Raw genomic sequence first — 14,667 nt, forward strand, 5'->3', positions numbered from 1 at the left:
GACACCCTTCTCCTCTCTCAGGTCGCGACACCTGCAGCCTCTCCAGATTCCTCACCTCTTGCCCTTTTCAGCACGGCTTCATTTCCCCCTTCACTAGCTCGCGGAAGCATGAACCCTTTTTTCCCTTTTTCACTCTCTGGAGGCTCTGCACGCCCTGACCCATATTGCCCAGCCACTTCCCAAAATTCGACATTATAGTTCAACTCGTGCTAAGTCACCTCTCACCAAAGTTTTTTTAATTTGCTCTAGGAGAAGGTCTAGGATTGATGACTGAACTACCGTAAGGCTATTCAAAAAAAGGATCATCAAAGATTGAATTCTGGCACGAACCTGCATGTGAGAAACCATATCACAAGTAATGTGAACTCGGAACAACATTGAGGATAGGGTCACTTTTGACATGCTTTTGGCGGCACACTTTCTAAGATAACCTTATAGGGGTCGTCTATAGGCATGAGGATGGTGGGGGAAGAAAAGAGAGGCTCCATGGTTCCTCTGATGATGAGAGTCAAGAGAACGCATCAGAGACTAACATTACCTAGCATTGTACAAGCAGCCTTAGCACACTCAAAAGTGGGAAAATCAAGCACACCATATATACGTGGGCTGGCAAACATCAAACCAAAAAAACCCAAACATAGTTTGCCAACCCCTCTAGCCTGCTAGAGCATTCATGCTCATCAGGAACAATAGCACATGCTCATAACGTTCCACCTGGATCCCACACAAAGGTAGATAGATCCCACATAATCAAAGAAAGACTAAAATCTTCAAAGAGCAGGGATGCAGGTGCAATTTCATAAACATCAGCACTATTTCATAAAATGAATTTTTGTGTTTGCAATTTGTCTTCATGACCATGATAATTATATGCATACACCTCATATACAGACTTTTCACCTGGGGATGATTGATGCTGACAGACATCTGGCATTTCTTGTAACATCGTATTAATTTTAGCCTCAAGTGCTGACACAGTGGCACATACTTAGATTCATTTCTTGTAACATCGTATTAATTTTAGCCTCAAGTGCTGACACAGTGGCACATACTTAGATTCATTTAACTGCCCCTTTTGACTACTCTAGCTATCGGTTTCAGACCAGCTCACCATGTCGGAGCATACATGACCAAATTCAGCAGCCAAATCCACCTTATTGGGAAGCACCTCACTACCAAATTCATCATAAATTTGTTGACCATTAGACTCTCCTTTATTGCTATCAACACCCTCAACTTCATGGAAAAATAGTGTATTCAACATCCTACAATTATATGTCTGATCAGCTCCTCTTAAAATTCGCAATCTCTCAGAAGCCTTCTTGACATAGCTGGTCATATCTGCAATCAATTTCTACAATAGGTAAATCAAATCCCCAATCTGATTTATCATTAGCAAATGTATCCACACTAGGGGTTTGAGATGAACCCACATCATGAATATCCACATCTCTATACATAAAAGCAGGCTGGCTAGAACCTCGATCAGAAGCCTCTTCGTCATGAGACAAAGGTTGATCATCTACAAACGCTACATTGTACTTAGAGTATGCATTAGGAGCATCATCGCTTTTCTCACAGTCATCAGCATTGGTAGCAAGAGGCAAAGAACTTGTAAGCTGACAAGCATCACAGGAAGGGTCGCATGCATTATATTTATGATAAGTTTCCCTACAAGAATCTTCCCTCACATCAAGGATTCCAAAGCCTGATTCCCTTACTTAGCATTACGTGCCTCATCTAGACATCCTGATCTGATTCTTCTCATGTATGGAGAGAGGTCAAATATCATAGTGTCATCACAAGAATACCCCTCATCAGTAAATGCTCCATCAGCTAGAATACAATCCATAGACTTGCTAGCAGCAGAGAACAAGCTTGCACTATAATCATCAGATTCCAAATCTCTACAATAGCCACTCTCAGACAAATTATCACCATCAAACAACTTGATTGAAGCCTCATCAACCATTTGTAAACCTCTATCTGCATGCAAATCTGATAGACGATATGCATTATCATCACAATATACATAAACATCAAATGGAAACTGCAACATTCCCCAAAACTCATTTTGCAATGACTGAAAAGTAACGACAAGAGTCGAACTCTCTGCTGGATCCTTGGGCTTTGGCAGCCTCCAATAACGCATGAGCAATGAAAACTTCAAAGCCAACCAATTATGGCGCCAATCATCACGAAGCATATGCATAAAGACAAAAGCATCACCACAAAGTCCCTGAGACGCAAAGTTCGCTTTTGCCCCATCATCTACAATGCAAAGATGTGTCATTTCTTCTTCCACTTGTGCAATCCAAGACTTTATGCATTCCTCATTTGTACCATAAAAGTATCGAGAATGCATGGCCATCACCTTGAGCTCTACATAACGCTTTAGCAAAGAAACCTTCATCAGTTGCCAATCGTATTGCACATGTCTAGCCTGAAGACTTTGTAAAAATGCAACGAATCTTTACAAAAGCCCTGATACATAAAATCAGCCCTTTCCTCATCATCATATATGACAACCTCCAAAAGTAAATCATTAGCCAAAGCCAGCCATGACTGTACATCTTCACCTTTCCTTCCACAAAAGCAATATACATGATAGACCTCACTTGCATCCATTTGAAATCTTGATCAACTTTTGCGCTTTTGAATATGTAACCACCTCTCAAATATCTATCTGAAGGTACTCAAACTAGCTCCTCAGTGGGGGTACCAAAAGAATGTGAGCGGGATGGAAACACACACAATGCGTCTATTAGCTCGTCCGCTCAGTTCTAAGTTCTAACCTCCATATGCTTGTTGTTTGAGTGCATATTTATTTTTTCTCTCTCGATCTCATGATCATGTACTCTGGGACATTTATCCAAGTGGTTATGGAGTAGGTTTGGTGTAAGTAAAGGATACCAGCCTTGCGGTGTGTCGAGTGTGCGAGTTACCTTATGGGGAAGAAGTATAAGCCAAATGGGTGTCATTTTGTATAGGAATTTGTGTATGCCAGAAGTTTTGTAAGTGTCCAAGGTTGTTGACTCATTTGGGATTGATTATCTATGGATTATCTCTGGGTAAGGGTGCTCTGAAGGATTAATAGTCGCAATGATCATTAAAAATGTCATCACAACTTGTCATATCAGTTGGCACGGTAACATGCATACGATCCAAATGTTAGTTATGCTTTGAGATACTATCCACACAACATCTAAGGGCACGCCTAAAGCTCTTTTGTTTTTTTAGGTCAAAATTTGAAGATTTTCAGGTATTCACACTAAAATTTGTAAAACTTTACCGATTTGCTTGAAGGAAAGCATGGAATCTAGCCGATGTTTTACTATTTTAGCTATTTTCAATAACACTTGTGGAATTTAAGTAGCTTTGAATTTTCTTTCGAAAACAATGAACGGTTTAAAAACTCACTCATATATACAACCCACCTCAGCGATATATGACACCCATCTATACGACTTGAACTTTATGGCATATGTACTTTGGTTTGTTCTATCTTGCATGACATTACTCAAATGATGTATTTTACTGTTGCCCTTTATTTTCAAGAACTTGTTTAGCATTTGAAAATTTGGATACTAGTCACTTCTTCAAACCGCCTCCAGATACGCAATTTTACGCTCTCATGAAGCTCACTTATCACACCGTAAATCCCCTTCTTTTATTTTTACTGTATTATTTATCACATTCAGGTCATATTCCACTAACACTATTCTAAAACATTCTCAGTTGGCATTCTTTGTGTACCGATCTACTATCTAACCTAATCTCTTACTTAGTACTTCATTTGCTAAGTATGCTAAATCTCTTGTCTACAACTCTGGATGCGTGTATTGCTCCCATTTCAAAAGAGAACAACACAGTTACAACCCTCTCCAGCTTGTACGAGCATTCTATTTTTGTATGATTTCCTAATCCAAATGGTCATTCTTTCAATTATAGCTCTCTATGGACGCACACGCTGCTTCAACTTTGGTTTCTTATTAATTTAAAGGATTTTTCATTATGATCATTTGTCATTAAGATATATAGCTACTCATGTGAGCTAAGGTGCTCTGGATAGTGAACAACAGTTTGTAAGTATCTTCCTACTCAAACATGCTCGAAATTGGTCTCACACATGTGATTGATATTATATTTTTATGCCTAGCCTAGTCCATTGATCACGGACACACAGATTCACCGATTTAAGCAATGTGTAGATACTCATCTTGGTGTAGATCCACCGATTTAGGTAGCATGGTGATACATTGTAGATTTATGAACTTTTAAACAATATCAAATGCAGATTCACCAAGGTAGGCAACACTAGTGCAGACTCGCCAATTTATGCAGTACGTAGGAAAGAGGGAAGGGGGAACAAACCCAACACACTCCAAACTTGCCTCTCTATAGCCCAAGGATTAACCCACACCCGTAACCACATAGAAACTCACACACACGCACACTTTCTGCCAACCTTCACAACCCAGACTCACCTTCGAGCATTCTCAGATGTACACGTTCACACATAAACACCTTGACATAATCGTCTTGACAGTACACCATCATACACAACCATACCTACACCAAATAAGTAAACACACAATCCCTGTGGGGTGACACAAGCCTCGACCACACTTAGAATAGCTCACTCAATCATTCTCTCCATCCCTCTCTGCACACGCACGTACACAAAACTTGGAGCCAACGCTACCACGTGCGTGGGGCACGAGACGAGATAGATGAGATGATTGATGGAAAACTCAACAAAAAAATTAATCCCAACGAACTGTGAACTCACTTATCCATAGCCAAAAAAAAAAAAATTCCCCATACAATGATGGCGACTTCTCTCATTGATCTCCTTCAAGCCCTTGGCGACCTTCTCTCCTTCTTCACCCTTGGCCTCTCGACATGACCTTGGCCTTCAACTACCCTTATAGATGGTGGCCATTAGCTCCTCAATCCCGTGCTCTTTAACCCATGTTCACTGCCGAGTCCACTCCATATGTCCAACTATTTCACATGCTTTCCTCCTCTCTGGCATGCCCAGGTAGCACTGGCTCCTCCCTCTTCTATATAGCATGCAACCCACGAATGCCCCGCCTACTTATGGTGCCATCACACTTCTCAAGAAACCTCCTCGTCCATGTCTATGCACGCTCTGCACCCTGTAGCTCTTGGCGCCCTCAATCTTCAGCATCTCAGCCAATCAGCCCGGACTCTTCTCCATTGCTCCCAACCCAGCACACCTCAAGACGACCCTCCATAGCTCACGGCCTAGCTGGCTGCAATAGTGCCATCTATCTCCTGCCCTCTGGAGCTCCCTCTCCCTTCTACTCTAGGACAGCCTGCTGGCAGCCCTGCACCCTTTCTGTCCCCGGCTCCTCCTTGGCCTTCTTCTTTTTCTCCTATGCGTCCCCGCTCCCATGTAGCTGGCGGTGCTTCCCTTTCATGTACTCCCCAAGTGGCCCGCTACCATGCAGCCCAACATGCGGATTTCCTTTTCTGTGGAAACCCATGCTCACCTCATGCAGACCAGCCGACTCCCTAGAGATGGTGCTCCTCTTTACTGATAGCTCAGCCCACCATTGTCAGGACACCGGCAAGGCCGAACTAGACAAGGGTAGGTCCGGGCTAGGCGGTGTGGAACAGGGAGTCCAACTACGGCAAAGGGTGAGGGGCTTGCCTATATAATGGCTGGTTGGGTGGTGGACTCTCACGCTCTAGCTTCCCTTGTCTTACACTGGTATCAAAGCTTACGTCTATTTTTGGGAAAGGGGGATGTACGTGGAGCTTTTTAGCCACTCAAGGCTTGCATGTCGGGGTCATGCACAGTGGGGAGCACCCCTTAGCAAGGGAGACGACGAAGGTGCAGCCCGTGGGCACGCTACCTTGGAAAGGAAGGACCGTCGGGTGCAGGAGCACCAAAGCGGGTGCGCTTGGGCTTGTTAGTGGCACGATGCCATGCTGAGGATTTTACGACACAGCTCCGAAGCCCCTTCGGCTTCACATTGACCGCCCCGGGCTCTCAAGCCTCTGCGCGCTATCCGTTGGTGCCATAGCCGATTGTGGAGCTCATTTTTCCCCACTTAAAGGGCGCCCACCCCCTTAGGGGTAGTGGCCATACCCAGTAAATTTAATCTTAAGGGGTGGTACCCACAGTGGGTACCCCACCCCCCCTACTCCACTACGTGTGAGTACGGCAAGGTGGCATGCATTTTGACGAAAATTTCCTACGTATTACATAGAAACTTAGAAATTTCAAGACAACCAAATTGGCGAAGTTGCAGTACAAGTTTTTGTTGCCATCAATTACCTCTTTCAAGTCTAATTGATTCGACTATCAAGAGCTAGTGGAATTCCATAGATGACAGACAATTCAAATCATTTTCCACCGGATTACTCTCAATTTTGACGCAGGTAGCAAGGCTTCTATACTTTGCGAGTGCTCTCACTATCATGTATTTTTTTTGAGTACTTCTTTCACTGCACTGTGTAGCCATGGATTCAGATATCAATGTGACATTCGATTTTGAGCAAGGTACTCATGATCCTACCAATGATGGCCCGCGGCCGGGATCCTCTCAATGAGAGTACCACGACGCTACAACAGGAGAAGATACTTATAAATTTCTTGATATTCAAGAATTTTGTGCACTTCAGACACGCATGATAGTCATGATGAAAATTTTAAAGCTTTAAATGAAAATGCTACTAAACTATCCACATTAGTAATTCAATTAATGCATTAGCAGTCTAAGAGTCCTGCTAATACCCACATGCATGAGCACGTTGACACACAAGCGCAAGGCCCAACTGTTGATACATTGCATACTCTCACTTCCAAAGAGGTGGATGACTTGTTAAAGAACTTTAAACCACCAATATTTAAGGGAGAAGACCGAGACCGCGATAAGGATGCAGTGAATATCTGTCTCACCAAGTGGGATGGAATTCAGGCCTTGCAGCGTACTCCGAATGCAGTCATAGCTCTGCAAATGAGCTTAACTCTGGAAGGCAAGGCCTAGAAATGGTGGATGACTCTCAAGGAGAAGAACATCATACCACAAATTTGAGCATCTTTTGAAGCAATGTTTAGCAAGAAATTCTTTCCTACAAATGAGGCCGATCGGAATTGGAAGGCTTGGGACACATGTTCCATGCGCCAATACCCATCACTCCTTGAATATATCTCTCACTATCAAGACATTAGCCTCAAGTTGGAAGGCTTGGATACCTTTCAACAAGTGTGGGGGTTCGTACGAGGTCTAACACCCAAGCTTAAGAAGTATGTCAAGACCCAAGACCCTAAAACACTTGAGAAATCCATAGTGAAAGCACATATTTATGATGATCTTGATGAGAAGAAAACACATAATAGTCATGTGCCTGCTAGTATACATGGTAATGCACGCCCTCAGTATGGGCACAATAAAAGAAAATTTATAGTTGCTAATTTAGATGCATCTAAAAAACCCAAGGGGTCCAAGGGTCCTCTTTCTCCTGAGGATTTTGATAAAGCAAAGAAATCAAAGTTATGTTTTCAATGTTTAGGAAGAGGTCATGTCAAAAAGGATTGTCCCAAGGGGAAATCTGCTGCTTAGAGAAAGTAGAAAGCAATGCACACAGTGCAACTCTGCCTCTTGAGTCTTCCTCAAGATTCTCTACAATGGAAGTAACACACACGAAGGTGGTGCATGAATGCTGTCTCACAGCTTCCATGTGACAACCAACCTTTGGAACACATGAGTTAGTACATATACACGGATATCTGCAAGGGCACAAGGTGTGCAGCTTGGTAGACGATGGTGCTATGCACAATTTCATCAATTACGGATTGGTGAAAAAGCTCAAACTGCCTCAAACTCTGAGTACCCATCGCTACAAGGTAGCAATGATGAATGGACATGATACTGACATCTGGGATACTCAATGCCAAGCTGTTCCATTGGAAGTACAAGGGTACTCTACTTGTTTGGATTTTCAGGTTATGAACATGGAAAGGGCTGATGTGGTTCTTGGTAGGGTGTGGTTGCATAGCGTAGGACCATCACTGAAGCGTAGATATGAGCACAACACCTTGATGTTTGAATCCCATGGCGCACATGTGTTGTTGTTAGGAGAAAAAGATATCCTTTCATCACCACTGATTTGTACCGCTGAGCTTATGCAGCTCGTCTCTGATAATGAAATAGATCAGGTTTTCTTGTGTTACTCACCGTCTCATGTTCTTTGTAACATTGAGTATGTTGAACATTCCTCAACGCCGCATGCTTCTCTCTCCTGTATTCCACCATTTGCCAATTCTAAACAAGCAAACATTGCTAGTCAATTACAAAAATTATTAAAGGAATTTCAAGATGTATTCCCTAATAATTTGCCATCAAGATTACTGTCGACATGATTAGTACAACATAGCTTTACGTGGCTGCAGGCTGTAAACCTATTAGTAAACCACCTTACCGTATGAGTTTTTTAGAGGCTGTTGAACTCGAATGTCAGCTTTCTGACTACCTTAGCAGAGGGATTATACAACCTAGTTCTTCACCATGGGCTTCGCCTATCCTCTTAGTGAAGAAAAAGGACGGTAGTATGTGCATGTGCATAGACTACCGGGGCTTAAATGCGGTTACAGTTAACAACAAATACCCATTGCCCAGAGTACATAAGTTGTTTGATAAGCTTCCTCATGCTTGCATTTTTACAAAAATCAAATTGCAGTTAGGATATCATCAAGTCTGTATTCAGCTTGCCGATATAACTAAAACTGCATTCTGAACACGGTTTGGACACTATGAGTTTTTGGTAATGCCCTTTGGGTTAACCAATGCGCCTGCAACATTCATGAAACTTATGGATAGTGTCTTGAAGCCATTTTTGGGAAAATTTGTCATTGTTTTCCTCGATGACATCCTAGTCTACAGTGCTTCTAAAGAAGAACACTTACAACATCTCAGGCAAGTGTTTGAGTTATTACGCACAAACAAGTTATATGCCAAGGAATCTAAATGTGATTTTCTAAAGGATAAAATTCATTATTTAAGGCATGTTATTTCATCTAATGGCCAATACATGGATCAATCCAAAGTGGATACCATAAGGAAATGGCCTCCTCTTAAAAATCTGGAAGAATTACATATATTTTTTGGATTTGCAAGTTTTTAGCGAAGGTTCATTAAAAACTACGCTCGAATTATTGTTCCTATGAGGGATCAACTAAAAGGCAAAGGTAAAGTTTTTCAGTGGGGATCCGCTCAGCAGTACAGTTTTGATACGCTCAAGGATGCATTAGCTACAGCTCCTATATTTGCTATTATCAATCCTTTGAAGCAATTCGTTTTGGAAATGGATGCCAGTGACCGTGCTATTGGAGCAGTCGTGTTACAAGACGGACGGTCGATTGCATTTGAAAGCAAGAAGCTTGATGCAGCTCAGTAGATCTATTCTACTTATGAACGTAAACTCTATGCAATAGTGTCTGCCTTAAAAACATGGCAGCATTATCTGTATGGTGCTCATTTCGAGATTGTGTTTGACCATGAAAGCATCAAATGGTTTACATAACAAACGGATTTAAAGGGTCAAAAAGCCAGTTGGGCCGAGATCCTTCAGGAATATGACACTAGGCTAAGGTATCACAAAGGCCGATACAATGTAGTGGCAAAGATCAATTTGCTCTTGTTCACGGAACTTCGTAGTGAATTTTTAAATTCTCTCAAGGGAAAATATCAGCATAATGAAGCATATTCCAAAGTGTGGAGCCATGTTCAAACGAGGGATCCTTCTCACTCCGATGACGGTTGTGTACAACTAACCTCCACACCTAGTTCTCCTTTATCAAGTGATGAACTACAATGATGGAAGCATTTTACCATCAACAATGGGTACCTACTCCACAAGGGGAGAGTTTGTGTACCGACCCGGACATTTGGTGCCAAATTCTTTATGAATGTCATGATAGTCCAAGTGCAGGGCACCCGGGGATTAGAAAAACTTATGCTCTCATACGACGATAGTTTCACTGGCCAGGTCTACATGGATTTGCTCAAGCTTATGTCTTGCACTGCCAAAAATGTGAAGTTAACAAGGTAGAGCGCCTGAAAGCAGGAGGACTCTTACATCCTTTGGAGATTCCCAATGGAAAATGGGAAAGCATCTCTATGGATTTTATTGTATTTTTACCAACCACTATACGAGTTCATGACTCAGTATGGGTGGTTGTATACTATGGGAGAATTTTGTTGTTACCGCACAGCATTACCGCATAAGAGGAGACAGAGAGGTTCAAGAAAGAGAGAGATTGTATGCTTCAACCCCGCCAGTGCGTTTTCCTACTTTTCCACGAGTATTACCGCACATATAGCCGCGCAGATTACCGCAATAAAAAAAGAATCCCCACCCCCATTCTTCTCCCACTTTTCCCTTTCTATAAATCCTATTCTATTTGTTAATTTTCAGAAATTGGTACCCCCTTTTTGCATGGAGTGTAAGAAAACCCATTCTCATTAGGATTTTTAGTACCTCTCTTCTCTTTGCTTGCCTCATCTATTGGTATGATTCTCCTACTCTACTCATTTGTACTCCCTGAGATTCTATATCAAAAAATTTGTTGTTTCCACCACAAAATCTTATGTCAACTATGCATTCATATGGAAATGGCAAGCGAACGATGATCAAAATTGTATTGTCTTGCGTTCATAAACAAATAGCCCTTTTGTACAGCATAAGTAGAGAAAGAAGAAAAAATCCAAAAGATATTTATTAATTTTCATCCTCCAAGAGATCTCTACAAGTGCTTACATCCATGTCCAACCCCATGGTAGTTAAATCAACAAATAAATCTATTGATTCATCCTCGACAGCCTCTCCTATTGAATCATCATCATCCTCTCCATCCTCCTCCTCCTCCTCACTATGGTTGGTTATTGGGAATGGTTGGTTCTCCTCGACCTCAACTGCATCATCGTCATTGGCGTCTTCTTGAGATGGTATGGTGGTATCTGCCAAAGTCTCTATGTTTGTATCTACAAAGATAGATCTGCTCCGTGGTGTGACTGGAATAACATACCAAACTCGTCTTTGATACATACAAGGCACATAAAACACTTGTAGGTCATAGAGAAAACAACAACATGAATGTAGTTTTATATGTATCATATAATGTTTTAGTGAGTTTCACATGGACTTTACCTGCTCACAGCTACTAGGTTGCACCAATTTGTCGGTCTTCCCGCGATGAAATTGCCCGGAGTCTACCATATAGAGCCCATTCTCATGTCTCTAAACCTCACCCGCAAACCATTGGCAGTCAAAGAGATATTTGTGAAATGTTCTAAAATCCACTTTGATTATCCTCTCTATTGTTCCACATTCCTTCACCTCTTGTGTTGTCGTGTCAAAGTTTCCCATAACTCCACTATCGTGAGTGATTCGACGCTCATCTATCTTGCGGGTTCAAAAATGACGTCCGTCGGACCACATAGAGTTGAATGTGAAGGCCTGCAAAAACCAATCAGGCTAGATGAGAGAGAGGGAGCGAGAGAGAGAGATGACACACATACACACACACACACCCGCACACACACACTAAACACATTGAGTATATTACCCTTGGTAGACATCCTCACGCGTACTCCCATTCTTTAGAGCTTATTTGTTCTCCTTGTGCCTTTGCCTTGGTCATGGCATTGTGTATCCACCCAACTGGAATTAGATCAGGGTATTTGGCAAGCTCTTTAGGAAAGGGAGGTGCTCACCTACCGCCATGCGACCTCTTCCATGCTTCCCTCTCCCTTTCTCTCGTTGTACGCACCTCCACATACATATCCACCCATTTGCCCATGATGGGAGAATTGAATAGACAATGGTTGTTGACTATGGCTTGAAATTCCCTATCCAAAATCAAGAGAGAACCTTTCCCACTTGGAATGTTTGCGTGTATTTTTGGATCCTCTTCCTCCGTCTTTAAATGAGGCAATGATGGGTCTATTGTGAAAAGATATTGAGAGACATACACAAAAGCCTCTTGCACAATCCAACCCTCTGCCATGCTTGCCTAAACACATGAAACCATTAGTGATTAAAGTAGCCAATAAAAAGTGTTTTGAATACAATCCAATCCTAATAAGGTTTAAGGCTTAAGATCGATGAATACCTCTGGTTGTGATCGTAGTCTTTCAAGGTCTTTAGGAACCTCTCAAGAAAGAACATCCAGTTGGAGTGAACCACACTACAAATGGCTATATCCTCAATGAGATGGAGCAATAGGTGAACTTGGCTAACAAGGATAGAACGTGGGAATGCATCCTCAATAGCACAAGTTGCTTCAATCGCTAGAAGTCGAGCTGTTGGAATGGTTGAAACTTTGATTTCTTTAGAACTCACAAACCTATAACCAAAAAACCCTTCATAATCTTCATAGTAAAGTTAGTCTTCAAAGTAAAAGTTTAGGAGGGAGGATCAAATGTGCTATACCTGACAACTTCTCCCACCTTGAATATTGTAGCCTTTACCTTCGTGTCCGCAAATTCACTAATGCTAATTGGAAACACAGACTATTGCACAAACAAAAAGACTTATTAGTATCCAGAACCCTAAACCAACTCACATATACACACACATACACACACACACACACACACACACATTACCTGAAGAATCTTGTGCCAATCATGGGATTTGAGCCCATACAGTTGTGTGGATCCTCCTTTCTTAGTTTTAGTGAAGGCACCCTTGAGCAAACACATATAACCTGTTGGAGTACGGATGGGTGCAATGACTTGTTTCATCTGCTCTTGATCCACCCTTGATAGAATCCAAGGTGCCTTTGGAAGAACCATCTTCCCCCGAGGCCCCATGCGAGGTGTGGCCAAAGGAGGGAGCCTCCTTATGGCCCTCGTGTCCTCTCTAGCCCCCAATGAATCTTTCTTGCCTACTATGTGATCCCATATAGCTTGCCCAACAATTTTGAACACATGCATTTGATCCAATAGGGTAGTGATAAGAAAATAGAGTACCTAGACATACCCCTAGGTGGATCATTGGGAGGAGGCAATGTGTTGTGATGCTCGTTCCAATGTCTTGCCCAATCGGCCATGGTCCAATGGAGTGGCTCCATCCCATTGTATGGTGGAGCATAAGATCGATGTGTGGGCGGCAAGAAGCGATGGTTATTGGGGTAGATCACCTTACCAAGTAGAGCGGGTCTCTCTATCACGAGTGAGGGTCCACAAGTTGGGCATGCACTATGTCCAGATGTCGATAGTCCTACAAAAACAAAAGACATAACCGCATATAAGTGAAAAACGCAAAGACATTAAAGAGCATCACAAAGTATAAGCTTACCAAAAATCTCTCCAAGCCCGGGGTAATCATGCATGGTCCGCATGAGAATGCACTTGATCATTGTGCGCCGATCACGAAGTGGTCTTGATACATCAAAAACATCTATGCCGTTCCGTAGCTCTTGAAGCTCTTCAATGAAAGGTGCTAAATATACATCCATGTTCTTCACCTTGTGTTTTCCTGGGACTAGAAGAGAGCAAAATTTTCCCCTTCTTGGTTGACTCCCATGGTGGAATGTTGTAGTTCACAACAACCACTGACCAAGTACTCCATGAGGTAGACCGATGCCCAAATGGATTTACTCCATTAGTGCCATTACTAGACATACCAAGCCTCAAGTGACGATGCTATTCTCTAAACTCCGGCCATGTCTGCTCAATGTGTTGCCATGCCGGCGAGTCAGCCGGCACTCTCATAACCCTATCGGTGGAGTGATTTGTCATATGCCATGTAAGAAGCTCGCTTGTTCCTTTGGTGTTGATTATGTGCTTGATGCGGGGAATGAGGGGGAAATGACGACGAACAACCTTGCGAGGTATTGTGGTTCCTTGCATTTCCTCTTTGTATCTTGATTCTCCACACTCGGTGCAAGCATCAAGCTGTGCATATTCATTGCAGAATAGCACGCAATCATTGACACATTCATGTATGCGATCATAGTCTATCCCAAGCCCTGTCACCACTATCGTGCCTTCGATTTTTTGGAATATGATTGCCTTTAGGCATCATCTTGCCTAATAGCCTATGACATAATTAAAGAACACTCGTTATTGCATATAACCAAAAAAAAACTCACAACTAACACTTATTACACTTAACTGTACCTCAATAGTGCATCAAACCCTGCATTTCTCCATCCAAACATTGCTTGAATATTCAAGATCTCAAGAGAATCTCGTAATATGGAGTAGGAGCATCCCTCGTAAAGAGCGGTGTGTGCTCCCTCTAGCAATAAATCTTTGGTTTTTTGGGCGGCTTCTTCACATGCACACTCAGGCTCACACTCATTCACCACCTCACGTGAAAGAAGATCGTGAAAATGATCTTCCTCCACCTCCATGTGGGGCGGGGTGGTGCTGAGAACCTCATATGTGGTGGATGTAGGATGCGCATGCGCTCGTGTGGACCCACCCACATCAGATGGCGGGTGTGACCCCCCTCCCATGATTGCTTCCTCGCAATCACTCTTCCGTCCTCCTCCCGCCTGTGCCCCCAATCACACTCCAATGGGGAGTGACATCAATGGATGCCAAAACCCTCGGATCGCTAGTTTCCATTCGAGCGCGTTTTCTCGGATCGTCCCATAGTCCATAATCATCCACGTGAGCC

The 14,667-nt window shown here is 42.7% G+C and overlaps 1 protein-coding gene and 1 pseudogene across 1 annotated transcript; both read right to left on the reverse strand.

The window, feature by feature from the left end:
• Positions 1 to 700: 700 nt before the first annotated feature.
• On the reverse strand, positions 701 to 2,628 carry LOC147442727 (uncharacterized; annotated as a pseudogene).
• A 2,774-nt stretch (positions 2,629 to 5,402) lies between these two features.
• Positions 5,403 to 12,740, reverse strand: LOC147442728 (uncharacterized). The gene is made up of 4 exons (XM_086529415.1): positions 12,645 to 12,740; positions 12,469 to 12,548; positions 12,188 to 12,382; positions 5,403 to 5,499 (listed from the first exon to the last, which is right to left on the reverse strand). Exons 1-4 carry the CDS (start codon positions 12,738 to 12,740, stop codon positions 5,403 to 5,405), a joined length of 468 nt encoding a protein of 155 aa, XP_086385541.1.
• Positions 12,741 to 14,667: the final 1,927 nt, after the last annotated feature.

Source organism: Adiantum capillus-veneris, chromosome 14 (genome assembly GCF_014529385.1).
Source record: "Adiantum capillus-veneris isolate H3 chromosome 14, ASM1452938v2, whole genome shotgun sequence".
In the NCBI taxonomy this organism is placed as follows: Eukaryota; Viridiplantae; Streptophyta; class Polypodiopsida; order Polypodiales; family Pteridaceae; genus Adiantum; species Adiantum capillus-veneris.